The 23561-nt window shown below is 34.4% G+C and overlaps 1 protein-coding gene across 5 annotated transcripts in view; it reads right to left on the bottom strand.

The window, feature by feature from the left end:
* Positions 1-1373: 1373 nt before the first annotated feature.
* LOC138320525 (high affinity copper uptake protein 1-like) overlaps positions 1374-23561 on the bottom strand; it is a 39109-nt gene continuing 16921 nt past the window's right edge. For 3 of the 5 annotated variants that reach the window (XM_069263540.1, XM_069263542.1, XM_069263541.1), the window contains exons 2-6: positions 14159-14340; positions 11870-11939; positions 11327-11510; positions 7416-7469; positions 1374-2588 (exon numbers count right to left, since the gene is read on the bottom strand). In XM_069263540.1, coding sequence (XP_069119641.1) covers positions 2387-2588; positions 7416-7469; positions 11327-11510; positions 11870-11939; positions 14159-14308 — 660 coding nt within the window. In that variant the 5' untranslated portion in view covers positions 14309-14340 and the 3' untranslated portion in view covers positions 1374-2386. Of the gene's footprint in view, positions 2589-6064; positions 6098-7415; positions 7470-11326; positions 11511-11869; positions 11940-14158; positions 14341-23561 lie in introns of all 5 variants that reach the window. The other 2 variants (XM_069263543.1, XM_069263544.1) reach the window with 2 other exon arrangements.

The following is a 23561-nucleotide window of genomic DNA, read 5'->3' as shown; positions in this document are numbered from 1 at the left end:
AAAGAAAGGTAATTTTAAAAAGAAGAAACACAAAACCTTATCTTTTCTTACTCCATTGCCAAAATGTACCTTTGACTAACATAGATAAACTAGACAACAATAGCATTAATATTGTTACATACAAGACCGATATTATTACATTTGCCAGTTTTCCTATAACCTAAATATGTGTAAGTGCACATTCAAAGTATAACTGTGATAGATATGACTTCACTATATAGTAGATAAAGTGAAAGCTACAATTTCTAAAAGAGCACCACATTCTCGCATACTGATATACAGTAACACTGTCCACCAAATGTACAACGAAAAGATTTTGTTATAGCCAAGAGGTCTTTGTATACAGTGTGTTGAAATTGGCAATTTGGGAATGAAAGAATGTGATATTATTCTGTCTTTGTATATTAAAGAGTTAGTGACATCATGTGTTTGAGAGTGTGATGTCATATACCAACATACGCCGGAGAAAACAACGCAAAATGATTACGTCAAAATTGATACCTTTCCACAAGAGAGATAACTAATATATAAAGACAGAACAAAGCAGGCAGGCTTAACATACTGGTGGGATTGCTATGGCAGGATTGGATTTACTGTGTGTAATACAAATGCACAGTTAGTGTGAACCTTAGCACCAAATAAACAAAGCTTAAATATTGCTATAACATGTTAATTTATAAGATATCAAGAACACTCAATAATCCTGGACTCAGTTTTGTACATTTTATGTGTATCCAAATTTAAGATATTTAAATAATGAACTTCCATTTATATTAGATCATTCCTTATCAAAGATATCTATAAAGAGACGAGTGTTATAAGAATTTTGTTTTTTGTGAGTTTTGTTAAGTCATTTAGACCTCTTTACTTATTTGATTACAGACAATACTACAGTGTCACTGTCAATGGAAATTGATCTCTATCTAGATTTTGATAAATACTGATTGGTTACTGCTTTGGAGAAGTCATGATTATTTGTAAAAATGTTATTGACAATTTTATTTAAAATACTGAAAACAAAACAACAAAAACTTACTAATAAATATGTATTCATATAAACTAGTCTTTACCTTCCTGGTAAGACATTCAAGAACTCATTTAAGTCAACATTGATATAGCTCTGAATTTAATTCTTAATAGAACACAAATATATACTACCCCATTAATTAACATTCAACAAACTGCATTTCCTCTGCCATGTTAAGGTATGTTTGAAGTCACTGTAACCTGGATCATATCTCTTAATGCTGTCAAAGGACTCTATCATCTAAACACACTCCAACTCACTTTCAATGTTTACTCATAAGATGTACCTTTTGTGGCTCTCTGGACATCGTTTTTCCAAAAATTGTTTGATGCGCAAAATATACCGACAGCATTTTCAGCCCCAATAAGTACCTGTACAAAGTACACTGGTGCGCAAGTTACACAAGTTTTTAAGTAATATGGTTACAAGGTACATTTAACACTAGTACTGTCATGGCTGATTTCATTGCACATTTGATCTTTCAACATATTTATGCTGGTGCCAATATCCTAGTTTGTACATTGTATTCAGTTTTGTACATACATTTTCAAAACAGACCATGTAAAAAATACACTTTCAGAAACCTGTATAACCCAATATTTTAGATGTCCATATACTATTGCTTTTGAGACAAGTATATTGGATACAATTAAATGAAACAAGAAAACATGATATTTCTGAGGAATCTTTTAAACAGTGACAGTTATAATCACCACATGGTTTCCATGGAAACTATACCAACTGTAAATTTGTGAACTGGAATTCTTGGAATTTATTCCTAAATTCAGAAATGCCAACCAATTCAAGAAAAACTCTTGATTTTACATAAATGTCATTCTAAGCTTAAGTACAATAAAATGTATATAAAAGATTAGTAATAACATTATTTCTTAGTGAAAAATTTAGTTTTACATTGTTACATTGTTTCAATGTACCTACCACTAACATCCAGCCTTCAACTGAAATAACTTAACCATTTGTTCAGTTATGATTTTAAAACCAAGGTAATAGCTACACAGACAACCTTACAGAATTAGTTCTATATTTAATTATAAGAATACAGTATAACCTTAATGTTTCAGTTGTCATTCCACACTTACACTGATAATACAACACATGTTTCAATCTCATTTACTCTTGATTAAATCTTACAACTCTTCCATTATCACACATTACCCCTTCCCCACATTAAGTAATGGCCGTTCTAATGAAGTTGTGTTACCCTATGCCGTCTATCACATACATGAGTTGAACTACTATCGCGGCATTGTTTTGATGTAACACATTACCCAAATTTTTAAGCAATTTACATAGACTGATGTAATCACCGATTGGAAGCATGTTTACAGTTGGAGGACATTAATGACAATGTTCGTTGAGGTCAACTACGATTGATCGCCGCCAACCAAACAGGAAGTAGCCGGCTGCGGCTCCGAGGATGACAGCTATACAGAGCCAAGCGTTGTACGTCATGAAGACCAACATAAGACAGTAGCTGACAAACACTTGTAACATGTGGAGAAACGTCTGGATGAAATGACTGCCGCTCAGCATGTGGACACTGAAACAAAGAACATATTTCAATGGGAATTTGTAACTACACCAACAATGAAGACATAGTAATCTTAAAACAAAAGTTGAATAAAAATGAGAATTTTTATGAATGAGCGATGATTCTGTTTATAATTATCTTACATCGTTTATCTATAACCTTAATTTTCAACCTATATTTGAGGAGTTGTCTGCCCTTGATAGCGGTCATTGACTGTTATATCATTTGGTTGCTCAATTATATATCAGTGAGTTCCTTCTTTTCCATAAAATTCATGATTCAAATATGTCACATTAACGTAACAATCAGTGCCTACTCTTTTGATATTTCACAGGAAAGTAAGCACTTGTAAAGTAGCTTAAAAAGCTAATCAAAAAGCTTTCAGAGCAGTATGTCTCTCTTGTAATGTATTTTAAATTAAATTTTACATAGCAAGATATCTGGGGAAACGTTTTTTGTTAAACCCAACAGGTAGACTATGATCTAACATTTGTTGATGGAATGTGATAAAATGATCGAGATGATAAAACATTCAAACAAGACATCTCTGAGGGATCCACAGTCATTCACAATAATTTTATAGAATGTAGTGAGGCATCATTACTTCATCATTTACCATTAACATACCCCGGTAAATCTGCCCTGTGTTAGCCCTGTCATAAGAATCTGTGTAAATTCTGCCATACTTAACCAACTAAATCAATAAACTAGAAATGTCTGTAATACATAAACGCCCCTAGCAAACTCCATATGAAACTGTAACAGAGCATGCTGGGATGAGACTGGGCAAACATTAGATTAAGACAATTGGCACAATAGGTCCTCCATTTCTTGGCAGGATCATACAGAAAACAGATATTTAAGTGTTTCACAATATCATTGATTCATCTTTCTTGAAGATCAAAGGTCAAAATGTCACCTAGGTCACTGAGGAAAGCCTGGGAAATATTGTATAAGAATGGTATGCCACATATAAAATGTTACATTGTACTAGCTACATGTATATCAATCTAATTAAAATTATACTTGTAATTCTGCTCCATTTACCACTCTATGTTACGCTCCAATACAAGATCTAACAACTCCCAGTTAGGGGTCACATCAGTATGACCCCTGTGGTTAGCCAATCAGCGAATCACTTTCGAAAATTAAATCTTGGTGTGGTTGATTCTTTAGGAAGTATAAACAGCTAACAGTTTGTCCTGAGATGTTCCAATTTTATGAAGAGGTTATACCGACATGTTCCCAAAATGGCATTGTTGGATCTTGTATTGGAGCGTAACGTAGAGCATCGTAGTGGAGCAATAAGTCTAATTTCAATTAGATTGCTAGCAATATAGTCCATCTGAGAAAACAAAGGCATGAATTTGGATAATATTTTAAACTGCAGCTTTGAATACATTGTATATATAAATATAATTTATGATGCAGAAATATGTAATATGGCAGTATGCTTCAATATAACTCAATAATATATAGTTTAGAACTCAATAATATATAGTTTCTATCATGTTTAAAATCAGATTTCACTGTTTTTATGCCATAGAAGACTTCTGTTAGCCTTATGTGACTGTAATGGCTTACCAAAAGTTTGACCTGAAGTACAAAACAGAAATGTAGAAAATTGTAAAGTACCTCAAAATCAATAATAGTATTGAGTCTGATTCCTGATCATGAGTGCCGATTGCCATCAGAACACTTAATTTGCAACAACATCCTAAAAAACAGGTTTTTTGAAAAGCGAACATTTCTTTTTTTGTTTTGTTTTATGAATGTTTTAAAAAATTACCATGTCAGGTCGTCAATTTGACTGTACTGTCTGTTATTCAGATGTTAAATGGTAACATGATACCCTATATGTATGTGAAATTCATCCTCATACCAGTCAGTAACTGGTAGAGGAGTTATATATAAATTCCAAGTTACATGCCAACACATAATCTATCATTTTACATGAACCAAAATAACCTGTTTCTTATAGAAAATATACTGTCACAAAAGTATTATTCTGGTAGATCACATTTCTGTGACAAATGTCAAAACATAACAAGGCATACAGACAAGCTAACTGTTATTTACGTTAGATTTTTTTTAAAACTATCCAATGACATTTCTTGGTATAACATGAATATTTATCATGACTTGACCTGCTTTTCTTCACATGTTAGAGGGATATAAACACATATCAGTATGATGGTCTGATAAAATAAATAAACAACAATTGTAAGATGTATACAACAATAGATACACAATAATGGTTAGAGGTATACAACAACAGGTACACAATACACAACAATAGGCATACATCAGGTGAAACATTATAGGTATACATATCTGTTCCTGAGTAATAAGTACAAGTTCTATTTCACCTTCAAATCCAGAATGAAAAACATTCTTGAACCATTTATAACAATTCAACAAGAGTGTCACTATATTCATGACATATTCTAAACAGTTAATAGTCTGAGAGGTATAGTGTTATGATTACATATCAATTCCCTGATAACCTGACCATACAGACTGAGGTGCTCGAGTAGTTAACATCTCTAACATTATACCACAAGCCCTCCACCTCTGGGTCACAAGTTCAAATCCTGGACATAAGGCTGTTGCCAGGTACTGACTGCAGGTCAGTGGTTTTTCTCCAGATATTCTGACTTTATTTTATTATAAAACTATAATGATGAAATTGTTCATAATGAATAGCTTCATTTGACTGTGTTAATAATATCTGGTATTATATTAATGACTGGTTAGACGTGTGACAATAAATCCATACACAATGTCTGTGCAGATAAATACACAAATTAGTTACATTAGTATAGGCTTCCAGGGAGAAACAGAAATATGCAGGGTAACATATGAAATATACCAAATTTTGAAATCTTTATCAATTTAATTACAATAATAACTATCTAACCATCAGAGTTAAATTAATCAAGATAACAATATATTCTGTATTTGCATATTGAAGAGTTATCTGCCTTTGCTAGTAGGTATTGATTGTGACATCATGTGTTTCAGAGGGTAACTTCATACTTTTCAGAGATAATGAAGCGAGCTGTCCTCACAAAATAATGACATCCCAGTGGATACCTATCCCAAAGGGAGGTTACTCTGTAATATGCAAAGACAGAATATAGTTTCCAGGAACATATAAAAACTTCCTGTTTGATAATGTTATAAGTCAATGACTTAAGAAGACATATTTTAAAAGATTTAGATGATTTCATTTCAATCCAGTTTCATATTTGTACGCTGAAATATCATACATTTTATCTACATTTGTATGCATTTTGACAATTTTTTCGTAATAACAGCTACATACATTGTACATGCATGTGGAATCAGTATAATTATTGACACAAATGGGTCATGCAAGAAAAAAATCTTGTAACATTCACAAGGTACTGGTTTAGTATAACAAAACAATGGTGTTCACATGTTAGTAAAAACGTGTTTATAACACCACATAAAGGTCTTACTTGCGTAATGTTCTTTGCTCCTGAAGGTTATAGCTTAAAGAAAGAAAACAAACTTCTAACAACACCTGTATCTATATATGTAATACGTCCTGTCCTGTAATATCCTGTAAAGTAAAACTATCAATTACACACCTTACATCATCTGTAACACAAAAATTAAAGGATGCTTCATCAGAAATGATAAAATGTTGTTGTTTTCAATGATGCTAGCCGACAGAACATCTGGTAATAAGATAGGTTTATTATATTACATGCTGAAATAGAACTAAAATCAACAGAATGAGTAGCTCCCATCCATGCAAATATTTCGGTCTGGAGATACCAAAACAATGTTGTAAAGGATTAGTTCCACCTTCTGGTAATTGTATGCGACAGTATATTTTGATGTGGTATTTTTTATGTCACCATTACCAGTAGGTGGGACTTATCTAACTCAGCTACATCATTTTAGTATCTCAAAACACCTGTATTTGATAATACACTAAATGAATTCACTGAAAATTCCTGGAAAACAAAAATTACATCATATGTGTGATCTTTTCTTATTGTTACACAGCTTTCATAACTACCTGCTAATGTCAGGTATTATCACATCATTTAGCTTTAGCGAACAAAGCCATGGAACTCGCAGGCAGAACTAATGATCTAGTTGGCAAAGGAAAACATGGGGAAACTAGCAGATGATCTTCTATAGTGCACAAAAAGCCGATCATTTTGTGGTTGATCTTGCATGTATAGGAAGCGTACTTCTGGAGAAATGAATTTTTATTTCTTAATGATATTTTGTTTAAAATTAATACTGTATTTATTAAAATCAGCTTGATTATACATTACCATAACATTTTTCTTAATATTTCTGTATCATGAATCTCCAATTGAGTCTCAGAAAATCGTTAAAGAACAAAATTTAATATTTGTATATTTCAGAGTTTTCTGCCCTTGTAGAAGGCTTGGTTTGTAAAATCATGTGTTTGTGAGACAAACATTATACTTTACAGAATAATGACATTGAATTTTGCTCACAAAATAATGATGTCACTATGGATACCAAGCCATAAGGGAGGTGAGTGTAATATACAAGAAGCGAATATGGCTATGAATTGAATGTTGTAAGCTTTAATCACGCCAACCTTCTTATTTAATTATCTATAGGTGAAAGGGTTCTTTTGTTAAAAATAGTGATATTTGTTTTGCAGAAGATAACATTTAAGGTTTGTCTGAGAAAACCTAAGTATAAAAATGTATGGTACAAGTCCATTTCTCCAGATATAAGCTTACTAGAACTTTCATCAATCTTTCTCAGTAAAACATCTATGGTGCCCCAAACCAAGAAAACAGGAAAATCAGTTACCTAACACCTCCTTTTTGTTTAGGTTGAGATGAAGCATTCATATTGAAATTTTCTCTGTAAAGGAAAATGCAAAATGTCAGCAAGGAAGAAGACATGGTAGCATCCCTGCCATCAGAAGTGTTCACAATTGAGCTTGAGAAAGATCATGATCCATGTTTTCTATTTGACTACTCAAATACCGGTAACTCTCCAACCAAGCTAACAGAGTTGATATACAGAGGATCTATCCTGAGGTTCCCTTCATATCAGATTTTGAAACAAATTCAAAATTTTTCATTTTTCACAAGCCTTTGGGGAGCAAAAAAACAAAGACAAATAAAAATGAGTATTGTAAATCTAATATAAAAGGAAAAAATTGACCAATTCTATTTATCATATGACAAATTTTGCCTTCAATTCTTCATGTCAGGAGATTTTCAACATAACTACAACACAAAGGTCGCATATAACTTTAAAATATAAAATGATACGAAGTCAAACAAACATCAAGGTCATATCACATAGTTACAACACAAAGGTCACACTAACCCCAAGTTCTTATCACACAGTTATAACACCAAGGTCACATTAACATCAAGGTCATATCACACAGTTATAACACCAAGGTCACACTAACATCAAGGTCATATCACACAGTTATAACACCAAGGTCACACTAACATCAAGGTCATATCACATAGTTATAACACCAAGGTCACATTAACATCAAGGTCATATCACACAGTTATAACACCAAGGTCACACTAACACCAAGGTCATATCACACAGTTATAACACCAAGGTCACACTAACATCAAGGTCATATCACACAGTTATAATACCAAGGTCACACTAACATCAAGGTCATATCACATAGTTATAACATCAAGGTCACACTAACATCAAGGTCATATCACACAGTTATAACACCAAGGTCACACTAACATCAAGGTCATATCACACAGTTATAACACCAAGGTCACACTAACATCAAGGTCATATCACACAGTTATAATACCAAGGTCACACTAACATCAAGGTCATATCACATAGTTATAACACCAAGGTCATATCACATAGTTATAACACCAAGGTCATATCACATAGTTATAACACCAAGGTCACACTAACATCAAGATCATCACATAGTTATAACACCAAGGTCACACTAACATCAAGGTCATATCACACAGTTATAACACCAAGGTCACACTAACACCAAGGTCATATCACATAGTTATAACACCAAGGTCATATCACATAGTTATAACACCAAGGTCACGCTAACATCAAGGTCATATCACATAGTTATAACACCAAGTTCACACTATCACCAAAGTCACACAAATACCAAGGTCATGCTAACACAAAGATCATGCTACCACCAAAGTTATGCTAACACCAATGCCAAAAATATCTAGGTCATATCACATAACTTAAAATTGACCTTAATACTAATTTATACAGTAACTGTTACCGTTACCTCATACTCAAAGTGACGTTTTGGTTAATACCAAGGTAAGGAGATGTAAATATCACAACGGACATTGAGGTCATGTGATTTAAATTTGAGATCTACCTTATATCTAGTTGAGGTGATGTAACCATTTGATAATAAGAGGTTTCCATCTAGCTCAGTTGCTGTGAATATTTTATACTAGCTGGTACTGAATTGATAGCCGTTTAATGTTAAAATACCTATACAGTACAGAATCTATATTAACACCAGTACAAGGGGGAAGCTATTTGTAGCAGCAGTCATGAATAACAATTTTACACAAGTCCATTTAAATGGTTATCAAACAGCTAGGTAACACTCTGACAGGACATTAATCAAATAATGGGATTCCTAAAACCTGCACCATCTTGTCCCCTACTATATAATGGTAGCTGTGGCTCATGAAAACAGATCCAGTTTGTCACATATTGTATTTTACTCTACTTCCACTTCAACATCAAAAGTTCCTTTTTATTTACGTGTGATGCCATATGTTTGATGATAGCTAACTCGATATAAAAGTTTCAGATAATAATTTCTGATATAAGTAGATTATTACCAAAGTAATGTATATGTATAAAGTATCTGCAGATGGAGGGAAAGCCATAATGTACATCACGACATGTTTGTCTTAGCAACTGCAAGAAAAATCAATTATTTGACTAATAACCTTGACCTAGCATGCCGACAAAAAAGAACCCCACAAATAGACTTTAAATTCTTCAAAAGAACAGCAGCCACTAACAAGAGGCCAAAGGGCCTTAACTGTCATCTGACTATCTTGAGAATAATCATATAGGAAATTAATTAGATATAGTGTCATGGTAGCCATCTTCGAATTGTGATCAACCAAAGATGTAACAACACTTTGACGGGACCATGTAAGGATCATTTCATGCAAGTTTTAGCCAAATTGCACCTGTAGAACTTGAGAAGAAGTTCAAAATGTTTTTTCAAGATGGCTGCTGTGGGGGCCATCTTGGATTTTGGATCGACTTAAAAAATAACAACACTTTGTCGGGACCATGTTAGATTCATTTCATGCAAGTTTCAGCCAAATCTCACTGCTAGAACTTGAGAAGAAGTTCAAAATGTGTTTTCAAGATGGCGGCTAAGTAAAGTACCCCAAAAAATAACAACACTTTGTCGGGACCATGGCAGGATCATTGCATGCAAGTTTCAGTCAATTCGCACCAGTAGAACTTGAGAAGAAGTTCAAAATGTGTGTTCAAGATGGCGGCTGTGGCTGCCATCTTGGATTTCGGATCAACCCGAAAAATAACAACACTTTTTCGGGACCATGTCTGAATCATTGCATGTAAGTTTCAGCTAAATCACACTGGTAGAACTTGAGAAGAAGTTCAAACTGTGAAAAGTTAACGCACAGCAGACAGAGGACGGCACACAGCGGATGACGACGGACAAAACATGACTATATGTCATCCAGACCCTTCGGGTCAGATGACCTAAAAACATGCATAAAGTAAACGAGATGTTTGGACTGACTAGAGAGTCCGTACCACATGTTTGGACTGACTAGCTAGTCCGTACCAGATGTTTGGACTGACTAGCGAGTCTGTACCAGTTGTTTGCACTGACTAGCGAGTCTGTACCAGTTGTTTGCACTGACTAGCGAGTCCCTACCAGATGTTTGCACTGACTAGCTAGTCCGTACCAGATGTTTGGACAGACTAGCGAGTCTGTAATATATGTTTGGACTGACTAGCGAGTCCGTACCAGATGTTTGGACTGACTAGCGAGTCCATTTTAGATGTTTGGACTGACTACCGAGTCCGTACCAGATGTTTGGATTGACTAGGGAGTCTGTACCAGATGTTTGGACTGACTAGCCAGTCTGTACCAGATGTTTGGACTGACAGCCAGTCCCTACCAGATGTTTGGACTGACTTGCGTGTCCGTACCAGTTGTTTTGACTGACTAGCGAGTCTTTACCAGATGTTTGGACTGACTAGCAAGTCCCTACCAGATGTTTGGACTGACTAGAACGTCCGTACCAGATGTTTGGACTGACTAGCGAGTCTGTACCAGATGTTTGGACTGACTAGCGAGTCCGTACCACATGTTTGGACTGACTAGCTAGTCCGTACCAGATGTTTGGACTGACTAGCGAGTCTGTACCAGTTGTTTGGACTGACTAAGCGAGTCCGTACCAGATGTTTGGACTAACTAGCGAGTCTGTACCAGATGTTTGGACTGACTAGCATGTCTGTACCAGATGTTTGGACTGACTAGCTAGTCCGTACCAGATGTTTGGACTGACTAGCGAGTCTGTACCAGTTGTTTGGACTGACTAGCGAGTCTTACCAGATGTTTGGACTGACTAGCGGAGTCTGTTCCACAACCTACCTGTTATGTTTTTTGTTTTACTGGGGTCTATAACTGTTGTATCCTGTGAGTCTGTACCACAACCTACCTGTTATTTTTTGTTTTGCTGGGGTCTATAGCTGTTGTATCCTGTGAGAAACCATTTCCTGTGGCTGTGACGCTGCTGTATTTGTTGACTGTCAAACTTTTCCTGAGCAAGTGTTCTCGGAGTACTTTCAGGCCTTCATAAAGGACTGCGAGGAAAAATATCGCCACGCAAGCTCCTACCATCTCTGTAAACAATACCACACTTATCAAAAAGGATGTTTCAAAAGTACTTTGGAGGAGACCTTGTATGAGGTTTCAGCTGTTTCAAAATCAATTTTGACAAAAAAATTTTATACTTCAAAAGTGGAACCATCAAATTTGTCTTTAGGACAAGATTAAGCTAACTGACATCAAACTTACAACTGCCAACCAGTATTTTTTATTATAGTGGCTACTTTAGATCCACAGAAATATATCATATTATGTAATAATTTACAAGTACATTAAATTACATTATATAAATGTATGTAATCAGTGAAAATCCACACAAGGAAGATTGCTGTTTTTGAGGATCTTAGCCTACAGAGTTTAATATAGGGCTTACCTCCTGCCGTCGAGGTCAATAACGTCTCAAACAGAATATATTCCTTTACACCCGTGTGAAAATACATTTGCTGGAAAACAAAACAGTTTTTTTAACTAGTGTAAAAATTAATATATAAAAATGAGCCTCATATTAACACTTGTATAAGGTAATTAGATCTTTACTTCATACTCGCACCTGTAACTTGCTTGTTATCTCAGTTGCAATTTGAATTTTCTCTTCATCTCCCACTTACACCTGTAATTAGCTCTTCATCTCACACTTACACCTGTAATTAGCTCTTCATCTTACACTTACACCTGTAATTAGCTCTTCATCTCACACTTACACCTGTAATTAGCTCTTCATCTCACAATCACACCTGTAATTAGCTTTTTATCTCACACTCACACCTGTAATTAGCTCTTCATCTCACACTCACACCTATAATTAGCTTTTTATCTCACACTCACACCTGTAATTAGCTCTTCATCTTACACTTTACACCTGTAATTAGCTCTTCATCTTACACTTACACCTGTAATTAGCTTTTTATCTCACACTCACACCTGTAATTAGCTCTTCATCTCACACTCACACCTGTAATTAGCTCTTCATCTTACACTCACACATGTAATTAGCTCTTCATCTTACACTTACACCTGTAATTAGCTTTTTATCTCATACTCACACCTGTAATTAGCTCTTCATCTCATACTCACACCTGTAATTAGCGCTTCATCTCACACTTACACCTGTAATTAGCTTTTTATCTCACACTCACACCTGTAATTAGCTCTTCATCTCACAATCACACCTGTAATTAGCTTTTTATCTCACACTCACACCTGTAATTAGCTCTTCATCTCACACTCACACCTATAATTAGCTTTTTATCTCACACTCACACCTATAATTAGCTCTTCATCTTACACTCACACCTGTAATTAGCTCTTCATCTTACACTTACACCTGTAATTAGCTTTTTATCTCACACTCACACCTGTAATTAGCTCTTCATCTTACACTCACACCTGTAATTAGCTCTTCATCTTACACTTACACCTGTAATTAGCTTTTTATCTCATACTCACACCTGTAATTAGCTCTTCATCTCACACTCACACCTGTAATTAGCTCTTCATCTCACACTTACACCTGTAATTAGCTTTTTATCTCACACTCACACCTATAATTAGCTCTTCATCTTACACTCACACCTGTAATTAGCTCTTCATCTCACAATCACACCTGTAATTAGCTCTTCATCTCACACTCACACCTGTAATTAGCTCTTCATCTCACACTTACACCTGTAATTAGCTTTTTATCTCAACTTCAATTTGTTTATTTCCGTAAGCCTTGCGGCTTATAAGACACAAAGTACAATTTTAATACATATTGAATAATTTAAACATGTACAGGAGAGTGATTGTATACAATAAAACACAAACATTAGCACACAATTATTATACATCAGATACTATACAGTTACGGTGTATTAAGAGACTGAGAACGTTTCTGGAATGCAAGTTTTAAGAATTTTCCGAGATTATTTAAAACATTAACATTATTTACACTGAGTAATTGAACAAGTTTGAACACACTTGGATGATAAAAATAATAAGGTTTCAGATATCTAACTCGTAGTTGGGTATAAAGAGGACACACAAACCTGTAATTAGATTTTTATCAACAAGATTGGTTCATAGGAGTTGTCTGATCAAGATTTGCAAGAACACACGCAGTTATTTGCTGCTAGGAGTATCAAATGTTAGTGACCTTAGTTAAAACCTAGCTTAGTCATCCAAACTAAAAGTTCAGCAGTTTTACGATCACTCATATTTTTACAGATAACAACAAAAAGTTTTCTAGGTAAATCAATGTGCTAAAATCTCTCAAAAAATTGCTGCTTTTGTTTCCCATTTTACTTATATATATGCCTATTATCTCAAACAATACCCCAATATTTACACTCTATTTGACCTCTTTAGACCATACTGTAGACCTATAACCTTATTTCTCTATCAGAATCTAGCATTCTCATTTGTTCATTTATATATTTATTAGTATTCTGTGCCCTAAATCCATGTAGAAATCATTTAGGTGAAACACCAATGATCATCACATATTAAAAGTGAATTTTAACCTATAATTATTGAACGACTTATGTCTAAGGTGAAGATCTGCAGTAGCTATATATGAACTCCTATGGTTACCAAACTATTGATATCAAATCTTCCCTAAACATATCCACATAATACCATAATATGGCTAATTGATATGTCATCATGGTGTTGGACTACTTACCATCATTCCAGGCATGTCCATGCTGTGGTTCCCATGCATGGCACCCATGCCATCCATTTTACTTCCATCCATCCCTCCCATACCATTCATCCCTGTCATCCCTGTCATGCCTGGCATGGATGTGGTGTTCATAGACATGTTCATGTTCATGTTGATTCTCCTGGACTGTACAGCTTATAATACTGAAAACATATACATGTTCATGTTGATTCTCCTGGACTGTACAGCTTATAATACTGAAAACATAGACATGTTCATGTTGATTCTCCTGGACTGTACAGCTTATAATACTGAAAACATAGGCATGTTCATGGTGATTCTCCTGGACTGTACAGCTTATAATACTGAAAACATAGAGATGTTCATGGTGATTCTCCTGGACTGTACAGCTTATAATACTGAAAACATAGACATGTTCATGTTGATTCTCCTGGACTGTACAGCTTATAATACTGAAAACATAGACATGTTCATGGTGATTCTCCTGGACTGTACAGCTTATAATACTGAAAACATAGACATGTTCATGGTGATTCTCCTGGACTGTACAGCTTATAATACTGAAAACATAGAATGTTCATGGTGATTCTCCTGGACTGTACAGCTTATAATACTGAAAACATAGACATGTTCATGTTGATTCTCCTGGACTGTACAGCTTATAATACTGAAAACATAGAGATGTTCATGGTGATTCTCCTGGACTGTACAGCTTATAATACTAAATACGAAAACATAGACATGTTCATGTTGATTCTCCTGGACTGTACAGCTTATAATACTGAAAACATAGACATGTTCATGTTGATTCTCCTGGACTGTACAGCTTATAATACTGAAAACATAGACATGTTCATGGTGATTCTCCTGGACTGTACAGCTTATAATACTGAAAACATAGAGATGTTCATGGTGATTCTCCTGGACTGTACAGCTTATAATACTGAAAACATAGAATGTTCATGGTGATTCTCCTGGACTGTACAGCTTATAATACTGAAAACATAGACGTGTTCATGTTGTTCATTCTCCTGGACTGTACAGCTTATAATACTGAAAACATAGACATGTTCATGGTGATTCTCCTGGACTGTACAGCTTATAATACTGAAAACATAGACATGTTCATGTTGATTCTCCTGGACTGTACAGCTTATAATACTGAAAACATAGACATGTTCATGGTGATTCTCCTGGACTGTACAGCTTATAATACTGAAAACATAGACATGTTCATGGTGATTCTCCTGGACTGTACAGCTTATAATACTGAAAACATAGAGATGTTCATGTTGATTCTCCTGGACTGTACAGCTTATAATACTGAAAACATAGACATGTTCATGGTGATTCTCCTGGACTGTACAGCTTATAATACTGAAAACATAGACATGTTCATGGTGATTCTCCTGGACTGTACAGCTTATAATACTGAAAACATAGACATGTTCATGGTGATTCTCCTGGACTGTACAGCTTATAATACTGAAAACATAGACATGTTCATGGTGATTCTCCTGGACTGTACAGCTTATAATACTGAAAACATAGACATGTTCATGGTGATTCTCCTGGACTGTACAGCTTATAATACTGAAAACATAGACATGTTCATGTTGATTCTCCTGGACTGTACAGCTTATAATACTGAAAACATAGACATGTTCATGTTGATTCTCCTAACATAGACATGTTCATGGTGATTCTCATGGACTGTACAGCTTATAATACTGACAACATAGACATGTTCATGTTGATTCTCCTGGACTGTACAGCTTATAATACTGAAAACATAGACATGTTCATGGTGATTCTCCTGGACTGTACAGCTTATAATACTGAAAACATAGACATGTTCATGTTGATTCTCCTGGACTGTACAGCTTATAATACTGAAAACATAGACATGTTCATGGTGATTCTCCTAGACTGTACAGCTTATAATACTGAAAACATAAACATGTTCATGGTGATTCTCCTGGACTGTACAGCTTATAATACTGAAAACATAGACATGTTCATGGTGATTCTCCTGGACTGTACAGCTTATAATACTGAAAACATAGACATGTTCATGGTGATTCTCCTGGACTGTACAGCTTATAATACTGAAAACATAGACATGTTCATGAAAACATAGACATGTTCATGTTGATTCTCCTGGACTGTACAGCTTATAATACTGAAAACATAGACATGTTCATGGTGATTCTTCTGGACTGTACAGCTTATAATACTAACATAGACATGTTCATGGTGATTCTCCTAGACTGTACAGCTTATAATACTGAAAACATAGACATGTTCATGGTGATTCTCCTAACATAGACATGTTCATGGTGATTCTCCTAGACTGTACAGCTTATAATACTGAAAACATAGAGATGTTCATGGTGATTCTCCTGGACTGTACAGCTTATAATACTGAAAACATAGACATGTTCATGTTGATTCTCCTGGACTGTACAGCTTATAATACTGAAAACATAGACATGTTCATGGTGATTCTCCTGGACTGTACAGCTTATAATACTGAAAACATAGACATGTTCATGGTGATTCTCCTGGACTGTAAAGCTTATAATGCTGAAAACATAGAATGTTCTGTTAGCATATGAGTAAAGACAGATAGTGGTAGAAGTATATATATATATGCTAGAAAAAAATGAAAACAAAGAAATCTTTACCGGTTAATTAATTAATTTCATCTGCATGTAGGTTTTCAATTAATTTTCATAATCATTGATCTATTAAAAGGTTTTTAATTTATTTCAGTTTTTCAGCAATTCCTGTTAATAGCAATTAACAAATGCATGTACATTTTAAAATGTGAAAAACATGTTACGTACATACTAGGTAGATTTTGTCAACTGATAAAGGCAATCATGATCTGCTGCAATAAAATACTTTCAAAACTTCATCTGCTGAATCCCTAAGTGGATGGCCTTTCTTATTGCTGTAATATGTGTGGTAATTATAAGTAATGGCTTAACACGATTCAGACCATATTTTATCATTTTTCATGCAGTTCTGCCCTTCAAGTTTCTCAATAAAATCTAAAGTTATCTATGTAATACTGCTTCTAAAGCTTTCTCTATCAACCAGTATATGTCTAAATTCTTGGTAATTTCCACTCCCACAGATGTTTGTCAGTCGAACGAGTTTTAAGGACGACAACGTGACTCAATTGATGTTAAGCTACCTCCTTGATCAGAGAACAGATTGATACATACATAGGTCTCTGGCTGTACGTTTGTCAAATTTAACATATGTAACGTGATACAGGTAAAGAAAATGAAATTTATATATCGCCCAAATCTGCCAATTTATCCCCAAATACATGTAGAAGGTTTAGGTTAGTCCAGATATTTTAAGACCAAGTGCACCATTAACAACATTGCCCTCGAGCTCCTTTAGTAAGCTAGGTTATCCTGATATCAGACATACAAGATCTGTTATATAACTCCACTGTAGGTAAATTCAGGTATAACTTCCACCACATACAACACAAGTATCCTTACTAACGCCCTGTTTGCCTGTAGGATAATGGGATTAAGAATTTGAGGTTTTTAAAAGTTTCTTCAATGCATTAATGTATTGCCTCGACACATTTGGGCCATGCCAAGTGATGGACTAGTTTTTAAATTCTGCTACCAAGACAGCAGCTGTTTCTGCACCACTATGTACATAGTAGACTAGACAGTCAGGATAACTTGGAGGTTAATGTAGTATCTCATCACAAACTCCTTTTAGATCAGATTTCTAACAGAACTGTTTATTGATGAGATCAGTTTAATTATATGTAATATATGATTTTAATAATAGGGTATAGAGTGATATAAAGTTAGACACGATCTAGAGTCGGACATTTTTAACATGTCTTACCGTCCTAATTCCAGTTACCACGTTACAAAAAATGTTGTCTACAAACTAACCGAAGTATTGACTTTGTAGAGTTGTCTCCCTTTGATAACTTTCTCATATACATACTTTGCTAAGTCTGATCGTGAGTAATAAAAGCGGCACATTTCATAGTGAGAGCGGGTCAAGTTTTGTGACTTCAAACTGATATGAGAAGTCATTTCTTCTGATTATTACCGTATAAACTTAAAGCTGAAGTTTAACTGTAAGATTTGTGTAAAACCAATGCAGAAATTCAGTCTATGCAATGTCTGCAACTATTGTCACGCTCATTTGTTATAAAAACTTTGCTTATTGTTTTTCCGGAGATACATTACATGCAAGATGAAAACATTTTAAAATCCCCAATGACCGATCGCCAAGAAGTAAAGCCACGTCTCGTGCCAACTATTGCTCTGTATTGTATCCTAAGGTAATAAACGAGAGAATCGAAATGGAAATATAATGCAGAAAGTGTGCTCTCTCAGACGGTACCCATTAGTTTAATAGTGGTCTTCATATCTAGACCTAATGCTGTTCTGAACACCTAGGTGTCTGACTTACAATCACTTTACCCTACCAAATCAATACCAAGTTAAATTATAATATTGACAAATGTATTACCGTAAACCAACATTCTTCCGCATGCAATTTATTTTCACAAATTTGACGATTGAAATCAAAATTGATCTCTGCGAACTAATACATTGAAAAGGCAATTCCACCTAACATTACATCTGCAAAACTGAATCTTTTATGTTTCAAAGCAATTATTACGAAATCCAGTACCTGTGAAAGAGAGTTGGTTTATAGTTGTGAGTAAATATGTGAACTAACTAACCTTAATTATTACTTCATTTTCAATTGACAGAGTCGCATGAAAAGTTTGTTTAATCATCAAGAGTTATTCTATTTTAGAAACATATATATCATTACAAATTATGTTGAATAATATTCCTTTTCATGAAACAAATGCCAAATGATTTTTTTAAAATCTATTTAGTTTGAATAACCAACTGAAAAACTAATAAAAAAAACTATATAATACAAACCAGTTTGTTTTGAACCAATCTACTCTTTACAACCTGAATGTGGTATCTGTCACGGGTATTAACATCAATAATTAACCATCACTGTATCATTTTGATATTGTTCTTGAGGAAAAGTGATTGTGGTATCTGTCACGGGTATTAACATCAATAATTAACCATCACTGTATCATTTTGATATTGTTCTTGAGGAAACGTGAATGTGGTATCTGTCACGGGTATTTACACCAATAATTAACCATCACTGTATCATTTTGATATTGTTCTTGAGGAAACGTAAATATGGTATCTGTCACGGGTATTAACATCAATAATTAACCATCACTGTATCATTTTGATATTGTTCTTGAGGAAACGTAAATGTGGTATCTGTCACGGGTATTAACATCAATAATTAACCATCACTGTATCATTTTGATATTGTTCTTGAGGAAACGTAAATGTGGTATCTGTCACGGGTATTAACATCAATAATTAACCATCACTGTATCATTTTGATATTGTTCTTGAGGAAACGTGAATGTGGTATCTGTCACGGGTATTAACATCAATAATTAACCATCACTGTATCATTTTGATATTGTTCTTGAGGAAACGTAAATGTGGTATCTGTCACGGGTATTTACACCAATAATTAACCATCACTGTATCATTTTGATATTGTTCTTGAGGAAACGTGAATGTGGTATCTGTCACGGGTATTAACATCAATAATTAACCATCACTGTATCATTTTGACATTGTTCTTGAGGAAACGTGAATGTGGTATCTGTCACGGGTATTAACATCAATAATTAACCATCACTGTATCATTTTGACATTGTTCTTGAGGAAACGTGAATGTGGTATCTGTCACGGGTATTTACACCAATAATTAACCATCACTGTATCATTTTGATACTGTTCTTGAGGAAACGTGAATGTGGTATCTGTCACGGGTATTAACATCAATAATTAACCATCACTGTATCATTTTGACATTGTTCTTGAGGAAACGTAAATATGGTATCTGTCACGGGTATTAACATCAATAATTAACCATCACTGTATCATTTTGATATTGTTCTTGAGGAAACGTGAATGTGGTATCTGTCACGGGTATTAACATCATTAATTAACCATCACTGTATCATTTTGATATTGTTCTTGAGGAAACGTGAATGTGGTATCTGTCACGGGTATTTACATCAATAATTAACCATCACTGAATCATTTTGATACTGTTCTTGAGGAAACGTGATTGTGGTATCTGTCACGGGTATTAACATCAATAATTAACCATTACTGTATCATTTTGACATTGTTCTTGAGGAAACGTGAATGTGGTATCTGTCACGGGTATTAACATCAATAATTAACCATCACTGAATCATTTTGATATTGTTCTTGAGGAAACGTAAATGTGGTATCTGTCACGGGTATTAACATCAATAATTAACCATCACTGTATCATTTTGACATTGTTCTTGAGGAAACGTGAATGTGGTATCTGTCACGGGTATTAACATCAATAATTAACCATCACTGAATCATTTTGATACTGTTCTTGAGGAAACGTAAATATGGTATCTGTCACGGGTATTTACACCAATAATTAACCATCACTGTATCATTTTGACATTGTTCTTGAGGAAACGTAAATGTGGTATCTGTCACAGGTATTAACATCAATAATTAACCATCACTGAATCATTTTGATATTGTTCTTGAGGAAACGTAAATATGGTATCTGTCACGGGTATACAGCAATAATTAACCATCACTGTATCATTTTGATATTGTTCTTGAGGAAACGTAAATGTGGTATCTGTCACGGGTATACAGCAATAATTAACCATCACTGAATCATTTTGACATTGTTCTTGAGGAAACGTAAATGTGGTATCTGTCACAGGTATTTACACCAATAATTAACCATCACTGTATCATTTTGACATTGTTCTTGAGGAAACGTGAATGTGGTATCTGTCACGGGTATTAACATCAATAATTAACATCACTGTATCATTTTGATATTGTTCTTGAGGAAACGTAAATGTGGTATCTGTCACGGGTATTAACATCAATAATTAACCATCACTGTATCATTTTGATATTGTTCTTGAGGAAACGTGAATGTGGTATCTGTCACGGGTATTAACATCAATAATTAACCATCACTGTATCATTTTGACATTGTTCTTGAGGAAACGTAAATGTGGTATCTGTCACAGGTATTTACACCAATAATTAACCATCACTGTATCATTTTGACATTGTTCTTGAGGAAACGTGAATGTGGTATCTGTCACGGGTATTAACATCAATAATTAACCATCACTGTATCATTTTGACATTGTTCTTGAGGAAACGTAAATGTGGTATCTGTCACAGGTATTTACACCAATAATTAACCATCACTGTATCATTTTGACATTGTTCTTGAGGAAACGTGAATGTGGTATCTGTCACGGGTATTAACATCAATAATTAACCATCACTGTATCATTTTGACATTGTTCTTGAGGAAACGTGAATGTGGTATCTGTCACGGGTATTTACACCAATAATTAACCATCACTGTATCATTTTGACATTGTTCTTGAGGAAACGTGAATGTGGTATCTGTCACAGGTATTTACACCAATAATTAACCATCACTGAATCATTTTGACATTGTTCTTGAGGAAACGTAAATATGGTATCTGTCACGGGTATTAACATCAATAATTAACCATCACTGTATCATTTTGATATTGTTCTTGAGGAAACGTAAATGTGGTATCTGTCACGGGTATTAACATCAATAATTAACCATCACTGTATCATTTTGATATTGTTCTTGAGGAAACGTAAATGTGGTATCTGTCACGGGTATACAGCAATAATTAACCATCACTGTATCATTTTGATATTGTTCTTGAGGAAACGTGAATGTGGTATCTGTCACAGGTATTTACACCAATAATTAACCATCACTGTATCATTTTGACATTGTTCTTGAGGAAACATGAATGTGGTATCTGTCACGGGTATTAACATCAATAATTAACCATCACTGAATCATTTTGACATTGTTCTTGAGGAAACGTGAATGTGGTATCTGTCACAGGTATTTACACCAATAATTAACCATCACTGTATCATTTTGATATTGTTCTTGAGGAAACGTGATTGTGGTATCTGTCACGGGTATTAACATCAATAATTAACCATCACTGTATCATTTTGATATTGTTCTTGAGGAAACGTGAATGTGGTATCTGTCACGGGTATTAACATCAATAATTAACCATCACTGTATCATTTTGATATTGTTCTTGAGGAAACGTAAATATGGTATCTGTCACGGGTATTAACATCAATAATTAACCATCACTGTATCATTTTGATACTGTTCTTGAGGAAACGTAAATATGGTATCTGTCACGGGTATTAACATCAATAATTAACCATCACTGTATCATTTTGATATTGTTCTTGAGGAAACGTAAATGTGGTATCTGTCACGGGTATTAACATCAATAATTAACCATCACTGAATCATTTTGATATTGTTCTTGAGGAAACGTGAATGTGGTATCTGTCACGGGTATTTACATCAATAATTAACCATCACTGTATCATTTTGATATTGTTCTTGAGGAAACGTAAATATGGTATCTGTCACGGGTATTAACATCAATAATTAACCATCACTGTATCATTTTGACATTGTTCTTGAGGAAACGTGAATGTGGTATCTGTCACGGGTATTTACACCAATAATTAACCATCACTGTATCATTTTGATATTGTTCTTGAGGAAACGTGAATGTGGTATCTGTCACGGGTATTTACATCAATAATTAACCATCACTGAATCATTTTGATATTGTTCTTGAGGAAACGTGAATGTGGTATCTGTCACGGGTATACAGCAATAATTAACCATTACTGTATCATTTTGATATTGTTCTTGAGGAAACGTGAATGTGGTATCTGTCACGGGTATACAGCAATAATTAACCATTACTGTATCATTTTGATATTGTTCTTGAGGAAACGTAAATATGGTATCTGTCACGGGTATTAACATCAATAATTAACCATCACTGTATCATTTTGATACTGTTCTTGAGGAAACGTAAATATGGTAGCTGTCACGGGTATTAACATCAATAATTAACCATCACTGTATCATTTTGATACTGTTCTTGAGGAAACGTAAATGTGGTATCTGTCACGGGTATTAACATCAATAATTAACCATCACTGTATCATTTTGATATTGTTCTTGAGGAAACGTGAATGTGGTATCTGTCACGGGTATTAACATCAATAATTAACCATCACTGTATCATTTTGATATTGTTCTTGAGGAAACGTGAATGTGGTATCTGTCACGGGTATTAACATCAATAATTAACCATCACTGTATCATTTTGATACTGTTCTTGAGGAAACGTGAATGTGGTATCTGTCACGGGTATTAA

This window comes from Argopecten irradians, chromosome 4 (genome assembly GCF_041381155.1).
Source record: "Argopecten irradians isolate NY chromosome 4, Ai_NY, whole genome shotgun sequence".
Taxonomy (NCBI): domain Eukaryota; kingdom Metazoa; phylum Mollusca; class Bivalvia; order Pectinida; family Pectinidae; genus Argopecten; species Argopecten irradians.
The sequence above is the reverse complement of the archived record's forward strand: the minus strand, read 5'-3'. Positions and strand labels throughout refer to the sequence as shown.